The sequence below is a fragment of the Dipodomys ordii genome, unplaced genomic scaffold (genome assembly GCF_000151885.1).
Source record: "Dipodomys ordii isolate 6190 unplaced genomic scaffold, Dord_2.0 Scaffold112, whole genome shotgun sequence".
Classification (NCBI taxonomy): domain Eukaryota; kingdom Metazoa; phylum Chordata; class Mammalia; order Rodentia; family Heteromyidae; genus Dipodomys; species Dipodomys ordii.
In genome coordinates, this window is record NW_012267328.1 from 5,883,900 (window position 1) to 5,899,906 (window position 16,007).

At 55.4% G+C, this 16,007-nt stretch overlaps 1 protein-coding gene across 1 annotated transcript in view; it reads left to right on the forward strand.

Annotated features, from left to right (window-relative positions):
* Positions 1-16,007, forward strand: part of Atp10b (ATPase, class V, type 10B) — a 132,714-nt gene that overhangs the window by 101,161 nt on the left and 15,546 nt on the right. Inside the window, exons 10-16 of the mRNA XM_013028609.1 lie at positions 430-682; positions 1,895-2,136; positions 7,068-7,259; positions 9,094-9,694; positions 11,678-11,787; positions 13,388-13,514; positions 14,809-14,993. Of these exons, the coding sequence (XP_012884063.1) occupies positions 430-682; positions 1,895-2,136; positions 7,068-7,259; positions 9,094-9,694; positions 11,678-11,787; positions 13,388-13,514; positions 14,809-14,993 (1,710 nt within the window). The remainder of the gene's footprint in view (positions 1-429; positions 683-1,894; positions 2,137-7,067; positions 7,260-9,093; positions 9,695-11,677; positions 11,788-13,387; positions 13,515-14,808; positions 14,994-16,007) is intronic.

Consider the following 16,007-nt stretch of genomic DNA (forward strand, 5'->3'; position numbering starts at 1 on the left):
CGCATCTTCTGCTGAAGGCTGGTGCTCTACCACTTGAGCCACATCTCCCACTCGTGGCTCTGAGCTGATTAATTGGAGGTAAAAGTCTCCTATACTTTCCTGCCTGGGCTGGCTTTGAAGCCCGGTTCTCAGATCTCAGCCTCCTGAGTGACTTGAGAGCACCAGAATCTTCCAGGGATGTCCGTCTGCTTAGAGTCCAGTTCCAAAACCCGGGCTGACTCTGACCCCGACCCTGCGACCCCCATGACCACCCCCACCATCCATGCACCCCACTCGCAGTGTCCCCACAGACACCCCCACAGCCCAGGGGGACGGAAGGCCCCAGGAGATTTCAGAATCCGAGGGAGGCTTCGGCGTCCCTCGGGGGAAGTCCACCCTGCGAGCTGACCTCCGGCTTTCACAGCATGCCGCCCACCCATCTCCCCTCAGATCCTCATCCCCATCTCGCTGTACGTGTCCATCGAGCTGGTGAAGCTCGGCCAGATCTTCCTCCTGCACCACGACCTGGACCTGTACGACGAGGACAGCGGCACCGCCATTCAGTGCCGGGCCCTCAACATCACCGAGGACCTGGGCCAGATCCACTACGTCTTCTCCGACAAGACCGGCACGCTCACCGAGAACAAGATGGTGTTCCGCCGCTGCACCATCGGGGGCTCCGAGTTCCGCCACCAAGAGAACGGTGCGCGCCGGGGTCCCAGGGGCTCACCGCTTGAACCACATCATACACACACACATGCACACACTCACACTCACACACACACACACCCTGCCCTGTGCTTCTCTGTCTGATGGCTTTCTTCACACCAGGTGTCTGCCCCAGGAACAGACCGGGTGTACGACAAGGTTTAGGAGTTTCTTGGGCTGCCTGATGGGACACGTCATTGCTATCAGATCTGGACACAGAGGTCAGATCTGGACACTCAGGTCAGATCTGGACACTCAGGTCAGATCTGGCCCCCACTAGCGAGACCCTCCACCACGCAGTGGGTTGCTGTAGGAGATAAGGCTGTAAGACGTAGCGGATTAGATGGCTGGCCTTTAAACCTGACCTGACCACCCCCATGCATTGGCTCACTCCTGTCACCCCAGCCGCTCAGGAAACGGAGATCGGGAGGGTCACAGTTCAAGTGCAACCTGGGCAAAAAAAAAGTTACCAAGATGGTTCCCCCCCCCCCCCCCCCCCCGCCCAGCTCAACTAGTGAGTGAGGAGTGGTAGCGCATGCCTCTCATTCCAGCTACAGAGGAGCCCTGGAGGTAGAGGATCACAGTCTCGGGTCAGCCCTGGGCAAAAATATGAGGGGCTACTCAAAAGGGGCTAAGGGCTTGTAGCTCATGTGTACAGCACCTGCCTAGCAAGCAGGAGGCCATGAGTTCAAATCCCAGGACCATCAGAAAGAAAAAAAAAGAGATCTGATAGACTCAACCACTTCCCTGCCATAAACACTCTCTCTCTCTCTCTCTCTCTCTCTCTCTCTCTCTCTCTCTCTCTCACACACACACACACACACTTTCTAACTAGGAAAAGAGCCCCTCAGGGGAACAGCGCTCATTCGTTTTGGGCGGGAGTGATGGAGGATGCCAAAGAAGGTGTTACAGGGAGCCACACGCAGCCCCTCCACCATGGGGAGATCTCTTTGTAACAATAAAAGCAGCTACCCTTCCCGGTCAGCCACTTCCACGCAGTCCTGGGAGGTAAATAGAGATGTGAGGGAAGTTGGAGTTCAGACACACACCCAAGAAGGTTCTGGAGGCAGGATCGGGGACCTGGTCTCCATAGCCCAGTGCCCGGTCTTCAGAGCCCTAGAGCCGCTTCCCCTGCTCCCCCACCCCGAACCCCAACTTCCCCCCCCACCTTGGCCAGCCGATCCATGACCAATCTCCTTTGTTGCAGCCAAGCGACTGGAGACCCCCAAGGAGCGGGACTCGGACCCCGAAGAGTGGGCCCAGTATCACAGCCTGCCCTTCCCCGCCAGAGCAGCCCAAGACCAAGCGGCCACAAGAAGGCAGGATGGTGGTGCCCAGCCGCTGAGGAGGAGCCAGAGTGCCCGGGTGCCCCTCCAGGGCCACGCCCGGCAAAGGTCCGCGGGCCGCTGGGACAGCCCGCAGGCCCCCGTGGCCTTCAGCAGCCCCATAGTAAGTCCTTGGCTTGTTTGGTTGGGTTTTTGTCAGTGGTGGGACTTGAACTCAGGGCCCGGGTGCTGTGCCTGAGCTTTTCTGCTCAAGGCGAGCGCTCTACCACTTGAGCCACAGCGCCACTTGCGTTTTGCGTGTGTGTGTGTGTGTGTGTTTTCTTTTGGTGGTTCACTGGAGATGAGAGTCTCACAGACTTCCCTGCCCCCCCGCTGGGATCAAACCTTGATCCTCAGATCTCAGCCTCCTGAGAAGCTAGGATGACAGGCGTGAGCCTGTGTCCTTGTTTTACCTCTTTGAGTTGCGAGTGTCCTGTGGTAGGAAGAGAGGACGCCGAGGCTTTAGGGCACAGAAGGGCAAAGGATTCTCCACATGGCGGCCTCGGGCCTGTTGTGGGCTCAGAAACCGAGAGATGTCCTCTGGACGTGGAGATTTCTTGCTTCTCTCTTTGAGACAGATTGGAAGTTGAGGGCCAGGGTTCACCCCTGTAATCCTAGCAATTTGGGAGGCTGCGATCTGAGGATCGTGGCAAGGCCAGCCCAGGCGGGAAGGTTTATTAGAAACCACAGATTCTCTGGCTTCAAACCTCTGTCTCCTGAACAGCGGTTTTCTTTACTTACTTTGGACACGGGGGTGTTTGTTCTGTTGCCGTGGGTGGTCTTGAACTTCTGGCCTTCCGGTCATCCTCGTGGATGGTGTCCGTGTGATGCAGTCCTGTGCTGGGGGACACAGCAGCCCCTGAGCTAAACCCCCCCCACCCCAGATCCAGGACCATCGCCATGGCTCTGCCTGGCTGACAATTCAAGTTCAAAGTTCACTCGGGAGCAATAAGGAAATGGAGATGTGAGTTAGGACTCGATTCTCGCCATGGGTGGGTAAGGATGGGACAGTGACATGTTCACCCAAGGCGGCCGCAGAGGAAGGGGGCGGGGTGCAGCAGCACTTAGGGGGTTCTAGAAGAGTCTGGGTAGCAAGGCCTGAAGCACAGGTTCTAGTCTCAGCTCTGCGGCCGACTCACTGGATGACCGCAGCCTGTGGACTCTTTCTATCCTTCTGTGTTACCTGGCAGGGCCCCGGTTATAATTCTCATCCGGCTTTGTTCTAGAAAATCAAATAGTGAGTCACATACCAGTCAGTGGCTCAAGCCTGTCATCCTAGCAACTCAAGAGGCTGAGGATCGTGGTTCAAAGCCAGCTGGGGCAGGAAAATCCATGAGACTCATCTCCAATTAATCACCCAAAAACCAGCAGTGGAGCTGTGGCTCAAAGTGGCAGAGCCTTAGCCTTGAGCAGACAGGCTCAGGGACAGCGCTCAGGCCCTGAGTTCAAGCCCCAGGACCAACGCACCTGCGTGCACACACACACACACACACAGAGCAGGCCCTGAGTCCTGAGCTGTTCCTCTTGCATGCATCCTGGAGTTTGATTTTTCGTGTTGTTGTTGCTTGGGTTTTTTTTTTTTTATTCTTTTACTATCAAAAACGAGGAAGCAGGAATAATTCTGTCTTAATTGCCCGCTATAAAGCCTGTGGTTTTGAGGTAGGTAATATACTTAGGAAAATGGCCATTTCTGAGCCAAGGTTTAATAGCATGGCAGATGGAAGATAAAACAGCCTTAGGTTTCGTTTCTGGCCCGTAGGAAGCCAGGCTGCCAGCGGAGCACCCTTCCTCACCAAAAGCCTCTTCTCGCACAATGCTTCCCTGGACGGGGCTGTGGAGTTTGTACCTGGAGAACAAGGGGGAGGCAGGGGGAAGCCCCGCCCACCCTGCCCGCTGCAGCTAGCCCTGAACTCTGACTTAATGACTCCCTTCTGGGGCAGGAGCTTCCCTGCCCAGCCTCTGCTGCCCGGGCCTCAAAGTCCCAAATGAAGTTCCAAGGTCAGATATGGAAAGAAACACCTGCTTTGGGAAAGGAATGGGGTTGGAACTCCGGGCCTTGCAGCATGCTAGGCTGGCACTCTACTACTTGAGCCAGACCTCAGCCTATATTTTTGGGGGGCCTCTGTTTTCAGATAGGGTCTGAGACTATTATTAACCTGACCAGCCTCAGATCAAGATCCTCTTGCCTCTGCCTCCCCAAGAGCTGGGATTAGAGGCCTACACCTCTCTTCTTTTGGGATTCAAAGGCCACTGCATAATTTCCACAGATTTTTGTCCCATTGAGGGGAAACTTGCCTTTAACAACCCATTTGTTGTTCATACAGGGGGGTAGAGAGGTACTGGGGTACTAGGATTAAACTCAGGGCCTGGGTGCTGTCCCTGAGTTGTTTTGTGCAAGGCTAGTGCTTTTTGGGGAGTTCATTGGCGATGAGAGTCTCAGGGGCTTGGATCCTCAGATCTCAGCCTCCTGAGTAGCTTGGATGACAGGTGTGAGCCACCCGTGCAATCCAAGTGCTGTGAAGTGAGCGTTGGGCAACCGTGTGCTGTCCAAGGGAGCATCGGGCTTTCCCACCAAGGAGGGCACAACTTCAGCCAGGGAGTAAAACATCATGGCCTTGAGCAACATGTCAACCTCGGCTCCCCAGCAACCCAGGAAATCTGTTTCTGTGATAGGATCACAACCACCAGCTAAGGATTCAAAGAGAATCAAAGGCCAGATGGCAGAGCTGAAGTGTGTGTCTCCACCAACCCCGGGGACAGCCATCAGGGGCAGCCGCCTCTCAGCCTCTCCCCACTGTTACAGGAGAAAACCTGTGTGAGCTAGAGGAATCGTTTAGGGGTTCTGGGGGGGAAGCTGGAAGGAAAGGTGCAAGTCAGGGAGAGGTGAGGAAGGAAAGGAGGACACAGGAGCATTCATGGCCACAAAGGGTTAACTGGAGGGGAGGGGGGAGGCCCAACCTGTTTGCTCTCTTCTCTAGTTTGATGGGTTGCCATAGCAACAAGAACCTGCAGCCAATCGATGAGCTTCCAGGGTGAACTGGGTGACTTATTCAAGCTGACAGGAGAGCAGAGTGGAGCTGGGGTGGGGAGACCCCCACTGACGGCCATGGGACCCCAGACCCCAGATCCTACCTGGCCCTTGGACCACAGCACAAGTGCCACCTGGATAAGAATTCAGATGGCCAGGCTCTGCAGCACACCTGCTGAATTAGAGTCTGCATTTCAATCAGACGCCCAGTTGATTTGGATCTGCATTTAGGTTTAGGGAAGCACTGGCATCGTAGGGGGGGTGATTGGCATCAGAAAGAGCAAGATTCAAAAGCTAGTGTGGAATGAGTGACCTGGGGCTTTGGGAGTCCCATTTGCCTGAATCAAAGTGAAAAGCGAGAGTAATGAGACCAGCATTGCTCCTTGGTTAGGTGAAGTTCGAGAGCCCATTTGGGCAAGGCCTGACTCTGGGCTACATTCCCCACCGTCCCTGTAACCTGAGCAGCAGGACTCTCCCGTGTGAACACTCCACAGAGGAGCCTGTGAATGGAAATGAAGTAGAGAATACTAGTGATACTAGTGAAAGGAATCCTTGGACAAGCATCCGGCATGGTGCCTGCCTGGAATCTGTCATGCGGAGGGACACACACACACACACACACACTCACACACACACACACACACACACCCCAGAGATGGCCTCAGCCCTCACAATGCTTGCAGATCAGGTCAGAGACATGGAGTAAATAATAGGTAGTGGTTTCGACCACGTGGGCATTTGGAGATGCACAGCCTAGAGCAGAGCAGTGCCTTGTCAGAGGCTGAGGCCAGGGCAGGAGAGGGGAGGGGAGGAAGGAGAGGGGAGGGAAGGAGAAGGGAAGAGGGAGGAAGGAGGAGAGAAAGGGGAAGAAAGAGTAAGAAAAGGAGGCGAGAGAAGATGAGTGGAGAGGAGGTAGAGGGGAAAGGAGGAGAGATAGGGGAGTGAAGGGAGGGAGGGGGAAGGAGAAGAGGGAGGGGAGAAAGAAGGGAAAGGAGAAGGAAAATGAGAGGGGAAATGGGGAGAAGAAAAGAGAGGGGAGGGAGAAGTGGAGATGGGGAAGAGGAGAGGGGAGGGTGGGAAAAGAGGAAAGGAGAGGAAAGGAGAGAAGAGAGGAGGGAAAGGAGGAGAGAGGGAGAGGAGAGGGAGAAAAAGGAGAAGAGAGGGTGAGAGGAAGGAAAGGGAAGAGAAAGGAGAGAAAATAGGGAGAGGATGAAAGGGGAGAGGAGAGAAGGAGGGAAGGGGAGGGGAGGAGAGAGGAGAGAGGGAGAGTAGAAGAGATGAGGGCAGGAGAGAGGGGAGGAGAGAGGGAGAGGAGGGAAGGGAAAGGGAGGAGAGAGAAGAGAGGGAGAGTAGAAGAGGGGAAGGAGGGGAGGGAAGGGGAGGAGAGAAGACAGAAGAGAGGGAAAGGAAGGGAGGGAACAGAAAAAGAGAGGAGAGAAGAGAAGGAGGGGAAGGAGAGGAGAGGAGAGACTCACCTCTGGTTATCTGAGAAGTCAGGGTAGCTCTCAGACCCCCAACTCCATCACATACCACACCCTCAGCTCTCCCCCCCCACCCCACCCCACGTCCAGTGTTTACCTTACCTGCCTGATGCCCGTGGGCCCTCAGTTCAGACATGGTGGTTGTGACTCCAAGGTCTCCACTGGCAGGACATCAAGGACCGGAGGGGGCTTTTACAAACACAAGGAATATGCACGCAGCGCACGGCCAAGGGAGCAGGGGCTGCGGGTCCACACCGAGAGCCAGAGGAAGGTCAAAGAAGGAAAAGTAGAAATGCCAACCATCAACTAACCAGGAACGCTAGAGAGTAAGGCAAAGCGATGGCTGAGGGAAGTGGAGTTTTGGGAAGCAAGGAAACAGATGGAAGGCCGCCATATTGGTTTAACGGCTGGGGCAGAAATCCAAGATGGCGGGCTGGAGAGGAGAATGTTTGGGAACCAAGACCGCAAGGCTGCAAAGAATCTACTGGAAGACACCCTCCTCCCTCAGACCTCTCAGGAAAGATGTTCTTGGCCTTTCTCTTCCAGGAAAAAGACGTGACCCCAGATAAAACCCTTCTGAGCAAGGTGCAAGATGCTGCTCTGTGGCTGGAGTCCCTGGCCCAGGCCCGGCCTGCCCAGCCTGCCCACGCGGCCACCGCCTCCATCGCCGACTTCTTCCTTGCCCTGGCTATCTGCAACTCGGTCATGGTGTCCACCACCACCGCGCCCCGGCGGAGAGTGAGGACCTCTGAGGGCCGGGGGGAGGGGAGCAGAGGGAGGTAGAGGGGGAGGGAGGGGAAGAGCTCTGGTCACAGAGACATGAGCCCTGGGTTCTACCCACAAGATCAACCTTCTGTTACTGTGAGACCCAGAAAAGGTGCTTTGCCCGTTGGGTCTGTTCCCTTATTTCTGTTTTATGGAGGAATTTTTTGTTGTTGTTCCAGTCTTAGAGCTTGAACTCAGGGCCCAGATGCTGTCCGTGAGCTTTTCTGCTCAAGGCAAGCGTGCTATCACTTTGAGCCACAGAGCCACTTCTGGTTTTCTGGTGGTTCATTGGAGATAAGAGTCTCATGGACTTTCCTGCCCCAGCTGGCTTTGAACCATGATCCTCCTATCTCAAACTCCTGAGTAGCTAGGATGACAGGTGTGAGCCACCAGCACCAGGCTGGGTTCCTTCCTTCCTTCCTTTCCTTTTCTTCTTTTCTTGTTTTTTCTTTCCTCCTTTCTTGCTCTAGTCCTTGAACTAGGGGCTTGAACACAGGGCCTAGGCATTGTCCCTGAGTTTTTCTTGCTCAAGGCTAGCACTCTACCGCGTGAGCCACAGCTTCACATCTGGCTTTTGGGCAGTTAAGTTGAGATAAGAGTCTCACAGATTTTCCTGCCTGAGCTGGATTTGAACCGTGATCCTCAGATCACAGCCTCCTGAGTTAGTATTATAGGTGTGAGCCACCAACACCCAGCTGTTGCCTTGTTTTTAAACAGAATGCGAGAAGGTATACCTCAACTCTGGGCAACTTTCACACTTTGTTTAAGCCCGTGGGGTAGACAGTAAGAGTCAGCATGTACTGCATGTGTGGCTGTGTGCCAACACCAGTGCTAAACCCTTCACCTGCATCACCATTTCCTCCTGCCCTCTCCGGAACCTGTGAGGTATGTTTGGGGACGGAGCAAATGAATAGAGATTGAGAATGTAAGACTCCAATATGGCTCCCGGGCTATGTGGTTACATGGATCTCTAAGCATGAGGCTCTTTCCATGGAAATATGACAGGCGGGCATTGATGTCAAGTTAGACCTTGAAATCCACTCAAGGTAGATCTGCCTTCCATTCTTCACAAACTCAGGAAGCATGAGCTGAGACCTGAACCCTACTTTGGAAAGTAGCACCCACCGGCCAGCGCTGAGTTCCAGCTCTGCCACCCATCCACACACTCTCCCTGGGGGATGGTGGCCCCTGCGTGGCTCACGGTGGGCCTGCTGGCTTCCTCAGCCATCTCGATGGCGTCTGGGGTCAGGGAAGGTGACCCTGGAGACATTGCATCAAGATAAAGCAGATACAGGGGATCATCCAGGGCCTGCATTCTGATCTCACGTGTCTGACTTGTATCTCCTTGGCTTTCTCTTGGACCGTGCTCAGAGTGGAATGCTCAGGGAAAAAGAGAGAGAGAGAGAGAGAAAGAGCGAGGGGACAGCCAGGAACCGGTGTCACGCCTGTCATCCTAGCCACTCAGGAGGCTGAGATCTGAAGATCGCAGTTCAAGGCCAGCCCAGGCAGGAAAATCCATGAGACTCTGATCTCCAATAAACCACCAGGAAACCGGAAGTGGTGCTGTGGCTTAAGTGGTAGAGTGCTCGCCTTGAGCTGAAGAGCTGAGGGACAGCACCCAGGCCCTGAGTTCAAGTCCCACGATCAACCAAAAGAAAAAAATAGAGGACACTGAGCTGTCTTTGCTCCCTCATCCTACGGGAGGATCCCCCCAAAAAAACGCCCCAAGAATCCACTTGGGCCCCGCCGCCCCTCTCCTGCATGGGGCCCATGGGTGTAACGTGGGCGTCTCTCCCTTGGGGCCCAGGTCACCCTTCCGCCCTCCTCCAGGGCGCTGGGCACCTCCCTGGAGAAGATCCAGCAGCTGTTCCAGAGGCTGAAGCTCCTGGGGCTCAGCCAGTCCCTCTCGTCCACCGCGCCCTCGGACACGGACCTCGGGGAGAGCCTGGGACCCCACTTGCCCACCGCGGACTCGGAGGAGAAAGACGGGGCGTCGGTGTGCAGCCGGGACTCCTCCTCGGACTGCGGCTACCGGAGCAGCGCGTGGGAACAGGGGGAAGGGCTGGAGTCCGGCTCGGGGGCCTCGCTGGAGGAGGGGCTGGGGCCCCCCGGGCTCGGCCTGGCCGGGGCTGAGCTGTGCTACGAGGCCGAGAGCCCCGACGAGGCGGCCCTGGTCCACGCTGCCCGCGCCTACAGCTTCACGCTGGTGTCCCGGACCCCCGAGCAGGTGACCGTGCGTCTGCCACAGGGCACCTGCCTCTCCTTCGACCTCCTCTACACCCTGGGCTTCGACGCGGTCAGGAAGAGGATGTCCGTGGTGGTGAGGCACCCGCTGACCGGCCAGATCGTCGTCTATACCAAGGGCGCCGACTCGGTCATCATGGACCTGCTGGAAGACCCGGCCTGCGGTGAGTGGCCCCTTCTCAAGTGCTGGGTGGTCAAGAGAGGCACTGTGGAGTGGTAAGGACCAGTCTAGCAGGGTCCACCTAGAATACCAGCCTGGGGGATCCTCTCAGAGCTAGGTCTTTGTAGACTGGCAGATCACAAGGCTCATTAGCATTGCTAAAGACCCCAGAAGGCGTCCAGCAGGCTGCCATGTTGATCCCTTTTTCCAAACTCGTTTCCACATGGATTGTTCACACGTGGTAGGAATGCCCTGATACACCTCCCAGCGCCTGGAACTCTGGGGGCAACTCTGAACGGAAACGGAAGGATTCACCAGATGTGGTCATTCAGGGCGAAATTCTGGCTCCTCTTATATCCTCCTTTGCCCACCCCGCTTCCCTACCACGCTGCGCCTGGCGGCGGCGTGCAGCTGCCCCGTGATGGCGAGCAAGCCGGAGATGGGGCTGTGATTCTCTCCGGACAGTAGATGCCAAGCTTGAGAATCGCCCAGGCAGCCCTGGGCATCCAACGCCATCGAGCCCTGGAACCCCGCCAAGAGGTTCATGGGATTGATGAGTGTTTAGAATGGGAAGGGAGCTAATTACTTCTCTTCATCTCAGCCTCTGGCAGGCTAGCAAACCCAACACTTGCATGGCATTCTCTCTCTCTGGGCGGTTAGCCATCCACATTGCCCTGGAGATAATGTTAGTTTCTGCCTTTTTCATCCCATCCCACAATGGATGGCAGATGCTTCCAGGGAAAGATACAAGTGCCGTGTTGCTGTCAACACGGGGGAAAGCAAAAGTTGGAAGGGAAAGAGAACTCTAGGCTTGATACCTTGCAGCCTTTGAACATTCCACACTGAGGTTCCTGGCAGCCTAAGCAAAAAGGTAAATGCAAGGCCAAAGGGTTTGATCTCCGACACTGGTGCCTTCCAAATTAAAATACTGTTCATAAGTGGTTGATAAGAAAAGGCCTATGTGAGAATGTGCTTCAAGCACCTGAATAATGAAAACGTAAAAAATAAATAAATCTCAACATTATTGCACCTTTCTACAGTTAGCTCCCCGTCAGGAAGGTGAGTTTTAGCTTTGCGTTATATCCAGGGATAGAGGGAGAGACACAAATGTCTGTCCGCTGCTTAGGAGTCTAGACTTGGTTTTCAGTCCGGCCCGGGGAAAGGATTCGAGGCTTTGTGCCAGCTCAGCTTTGCAGAGTATTGCAATGGTTTAGTGACACCTTCATGGCCGCTTTGACCAAGGAAATGCTGACAGTGTTTGTCCTGCCCCACACCTGTCATCCTAGCTACTCTGGAGGCTGAGATCTGAGGATCGTGGTTCAAAGCCAGCCTGGGCAGGAAAGTCCATGAGACTCTTATCTCCAATGAACCACCAGAAAACCAGAAGTGGTGCTGTGGCTCAAGTGGTAGAGCGCTCGCTTTGAGCTAAAGAGCTGAGGGACAGCGCGCAGGCCCAGAGTTCAAGCCCCACAACCCCACACACACACACACACACGCACGCACGCACGCAAAGCATCTGATCATGAAAAGTATTGAAATTTCAAGAGAAAGACAAGTTTCTCTTGCAAGAAATGTATTATGTAGAATATCCGCAGAAGGGATTTTTTTGGAATCTCACACTGAAATATTTTTCACCCAAGATTTACAGGAAATACAAACACTATATTCGTTTTTTTCCTAAAAGCATCTCTTTGCCAAACATAGCAAACCCTGAGTAGTGACGAGCCTAAGCTCATGACATCCGGCTTAGAAAGCTGTCATAAGACGTGAGCGGATACAAGCAACAGAGAGGAAGCTGATGGTGGTATTAAATCTTCAGCCTTAGAGATGGATTTTCAGAGCTGGAAACTTAGGCAGGCAGGACTAAGCTGGGCACAGAGGCAAGGCATTGGTCAGCTGGGACAATCCTGATCTTCTGTGGGGGGGGGGAGCAGGAGCACTAAGCCTACACACAGGGCTTCATGGGAAAAGATGACTGTTTTGACAGCGACTGACGTGAATGAGGAAAAACAGCTGAAGAAAATCCGACTCCGCACCCAGAACCATCTAGATCTGTATGCCCGAGACGGCCTGAGGACACTGTGCATCGCCAAGAAGGTAGGAAGCCATTTTCCTCAGCCCGCCCTGGCCACCAGCAGAGAGCTGAATGGCCTTGCCCTGGGTCAGTCGGTCAGTCAGTCAGTCAGTCAGTCTGTCTTCTTAAGGAAGAGTTCATCATCCCCACCCCACCCCCTGCGCTGGATTTGGCAGCTCTTTATGCAGCCTCGTTATCATCCCGATTTCCATTTCTCTTGCAAATTGAGAGCAGCTGGCAAATCTGGGTCTCCATGGGTGGCACAGCCCTCGGCCACCGTCCGTCTGTCCGTCCGTGTAGCAGTTGGTCCTTGGATGAGGGCTGCGGGCTGAGGTTCTGCTCCGCTCTGGCCACGGGCAGTGCCATTCCCTGGTGCTTTGTGCTGAGCCCAACTACCGTGGGATAGATCGCCCGTCTTGGGAAGGGCAGGGACAGAGCATCTGTTGCTTCCCCTTCCCCGAAGATCTAGTAGGCGTGATGCTCTAGGTCTAGTATGCTGTCGTGGCCATATACATTTCTAGATGGCGCTACGGCGTGATCACGTGAAAGCCACACCGGGCTGGCTACAAGGCCTCATCTCCCCCCCACTTCCAATGGAGAGATGATTTTGTTTTTAGTCATGAAATGGCGCTGGCCGCTCCCTGGTCTCACCTCCTGGCATGCGCCAGCACCTGGGACAAGTGCTCGGCACTGCGGGTTCAAATCACACCCTCACCGCTTCTGCTCTCGGCCCCCTGGCCTTGGCTCGGCCTCGTGGATTCCACGGCCACTCCGCAAAAGGCCTATCTGTGTCACCTTGGTTTTCTTTACAATGTCATGGGGCGGGGGGGAGAGCACGCAGGACGTGTTCGGTGCTCGGACCAAAGCATCCTTCGTTTCTATAAGAGACAGGGTGCTTGTAACCCCAAGAGGAGGGTCCAAACATGGGGGCTCTGGGGAAAGAAGGCACAGCATTGTTGGGGTACACCAGACCTGTGAGGGTGTCCACGAGCTGGGTAGGATACAGATGCTGCTTTCAGGCCTCGTTTCCAGCCCTTTCCCTCCCTGGCTTCACATCCTCCCAGCAACTAGCACATTCAGGGGACAGAGAGAAGGTAAGGCTGGGACACTGCCCTGGCTCCTCCCCCTGCCAGACTCCTTCCCCCTCATTGGATCTTAGGCTGTACGTCACCTGTCAAGGAGACCTGAACAGCCAATAGAATGCAGCCTCTGTTCCCAGTAACTCTCTCCCTGACCCGCCCAGCACACACAGCATTCTCCAGAATCTCTTCCCTTTTGTATTATCTGTGGGACGTTCCTTGAAGGCCTCTTGTGTCACTTACTTGCCCAATGTCCCTCCGTCCCCCTCGGTCAACCAGTCAAGCCCAGGAGCCTTGTCTCCGCCTGGATCAACTCCCATGCCCCGAGCGTAACCAGATCTCAACGGATTCTCGGTGATCATGGCACAGAACGAGCCACCTTTCATTGAGTGTTGCCTTTAAGCCAACATCGTTCTCGCCGTGATCTAGCGAGGCTAGAAAAGCCCACCCTGCGGGGGGGGGGGTAAGGCGGGCACGTGCCAACCTGTTGAGCGCTTGGAGGTGACTCACAGGCCTCTTCCTGCCCCCACCCCACCCTACACAGGTTGTAGGTGAAGAGGACTTCCGGCGATGGGTCAGTTTCCGGCGTGAGGCCGAGGCCTCCCTGGACAACCGGGATGAGCTTCTCATGGAGACTGCGCAGCAGCTGGAGAACCACCTCACCTTGCTAGGTAAGCTGACGATGAATCGGCCCAGCACGCCAGCCTCACGCTCAACTCAGCCCTCCAGGGGAGGAAGAATTGGCTCTCAGGTGTCCCCCAGCTGGGACAGGCCTCACGGCTCCCCTGTCGCCTTTGCTCGTGGACACACCAGGAAATGTGTTTTCCATCCTCTCTCGTCCTGGCTGCCCCGGTTTATACATGGGCTCCAGGAGCCGCACCTTGCAGCCTGGGAGAGAAAGCTGCTTCTGTGTACCTGAACTCTAACGCAGGCCCGGGGAAGAGATGTGCTCTCCGGGCCAAGTCTCTAAACCAAACCAGCGCTCTGAGCACGCTGGATTATTACACAGAGACAAACTGCCAGGGTGAAATGGACAGCCAGCCGTCTGCGGCTGGAAATGAAGCTCCATTTGAAATGCAGATTTATTTTATTTTTTGCTTAATCACGGAGCAAGCTATTCGCTGTTGGAGGAATATACTCCTGGAGGGCCACGCGCACCTGCCACCGTTCAAGGCTGATGCACCGCATGTTAAGTCCGTCCCGAAGCGGGCCAGCATCTGAGTCCCGTTTAATTCAGCCATCTCTGGGAGGACAAGGGCTGGAGTCTTTCCTCTCCTCCCCATTGGTGGTAGAAATATCCAGATCCCCTTGGCAGAAGAGATTTCCCCCCCAAAAAAAAAGTTAATCTGGAAACACAAATTTAACTCCCTCCCTCTCCCGCCCAACACCCCTGAGAAACTTCCTTTGCTACTGAATCCATGGCGATTCTTCTAGGCTCAGAGCAAGCAGCAGTGTTCAGCCTTTCCTGCCCCTTCCCCCCTCCTCCTCTCCCCCCTTCCCCCCTCCAAACCCCCTCTCCCCCCTGCTTCCAGGCTAACCCTTCTCTTCTCCCCCTCCCTCCTCTCCCCTCCTCTTCCCCATCTCCTCCTCTCTCCCACTCCCTCCCCTCTACCTCCTCACGCTTCCCCATCTCCACCTTCATTCCTTCCCGCAGCTTTCTTTCCCTCTCTCCCCCCTCTCCTTCTGCTCTCCCTCTCCCCTTCTGTTTCCCTTCTCCCCCTTTTCTCCCATCTCTCCCCCCTCCCTGTGTCTTTCTCGGGCCTCATGGTGCCAGCCTAGCTGCAGTTGCTCTCCCCGGCGGTGAGAGGTGTGCATGCGTCACCCGTGGCCTTTCTGAGCATGAAGCTCCATCAGGATCCTTCCCTGAGGGCCTGTGAGCTCCGGGAAGGCAGGGTGCTCCCTCCTTCAGTGCTGGCCTGGGGCGGGGGGTGCTCATGTATGGAAGATCACCTCTGGTCCCTCCAGGAGCCACGGGGATCGAGGACCGGCTGCAGGACGGGGTCCCCGACACCATCGCTGCCCTGCGGGAGGCGGGGCTGCACCTCTGGGTCCTGACAGGAGACAAGCAGGAGACGGCGGTGAACATCGCGCACGCCTGCCGACTCCTGGATCAGACGGACACGGTGTACACCATTAACACCGAGAGCCAGGTGAGCCCCGGGTTCAAGTTCCAGGCCCCGCGGGAGACCCGGCCGTGGGTGTGTTGGGGCACACACAGGCTTAGTCCCTTTCCCAGCTCCGCCCTCACCGCCACACCACCTTGGGTTTTAGCGTGCTGAGATTACAGGTGTGCCCCACCAGGCCCGGCCCCATCTGCTGGCTTCCAACAGACTCAGGTCTAGAACCCCGCTGTCCAGCTGATGGTGCTAATCACATCCCACCATACTGACGCTCCCCGTGAAATGAATCTAAGCCTCAAACCACAACCGCAGCCCCCGTTGTGTCCGAGTTGGACCCCTAAAGGAGGAAGGGGATGCGCGAGGCTGGTAGGCTGGGATGGGATTGGGGAAGAGAGAAGCCAAATTCCACACTGGCCACCTTGCAGCCCGAATTCCTCACGGCAGTAAGACGTGTTGAGAAGGAAAGTGCAGTGGTGCTGGTGGCCAGCAGGGGGCAACCTGAGCACCGAGGGCGTTGGGGAAGAGGTGGGGGGAAAGGATGGGGAGGAGGTGGGGAAAGGTTGGGGAGGAGGTAGGGGGAAAGGATGGGGAGGAGCTGGGGGAAGGATGGGAAGAAGGTGGAGAAGGGAAGCCAGATCTCCATGAATCGGCTAATCTGGATATTAATCTAGAAATATGAGGAGGTTTATATTTGGATTTTATTCCATGAAGAAACCTCTAGATACCTATTTGTGAGGGTGTGTGTGTGTGTGTGTGTGTGTGTGTGTGTGTGTGTGTGTAATTAAAAATGCCCCAGGCCCCTTAGAAGACTCCTTTATTCTAGATTTAACGTATGAATTTTGCAAATTGAAAATAATCTCCGGGACGACTCTCGCTTTTACGGTTATACTGTGGGAAGGAAAGAACATCATTTGCGGCTCACTTCGGTGTTTGATTTCTGTGCTAATACTGATGCCAGCCCGCCCTGCATGGGAAGGAAATTCACTTTGCAAAGGTGCTCGGCTTTCCAGAGAATTCAGAAGAGGGAGCCCTCGGCAAACCTGA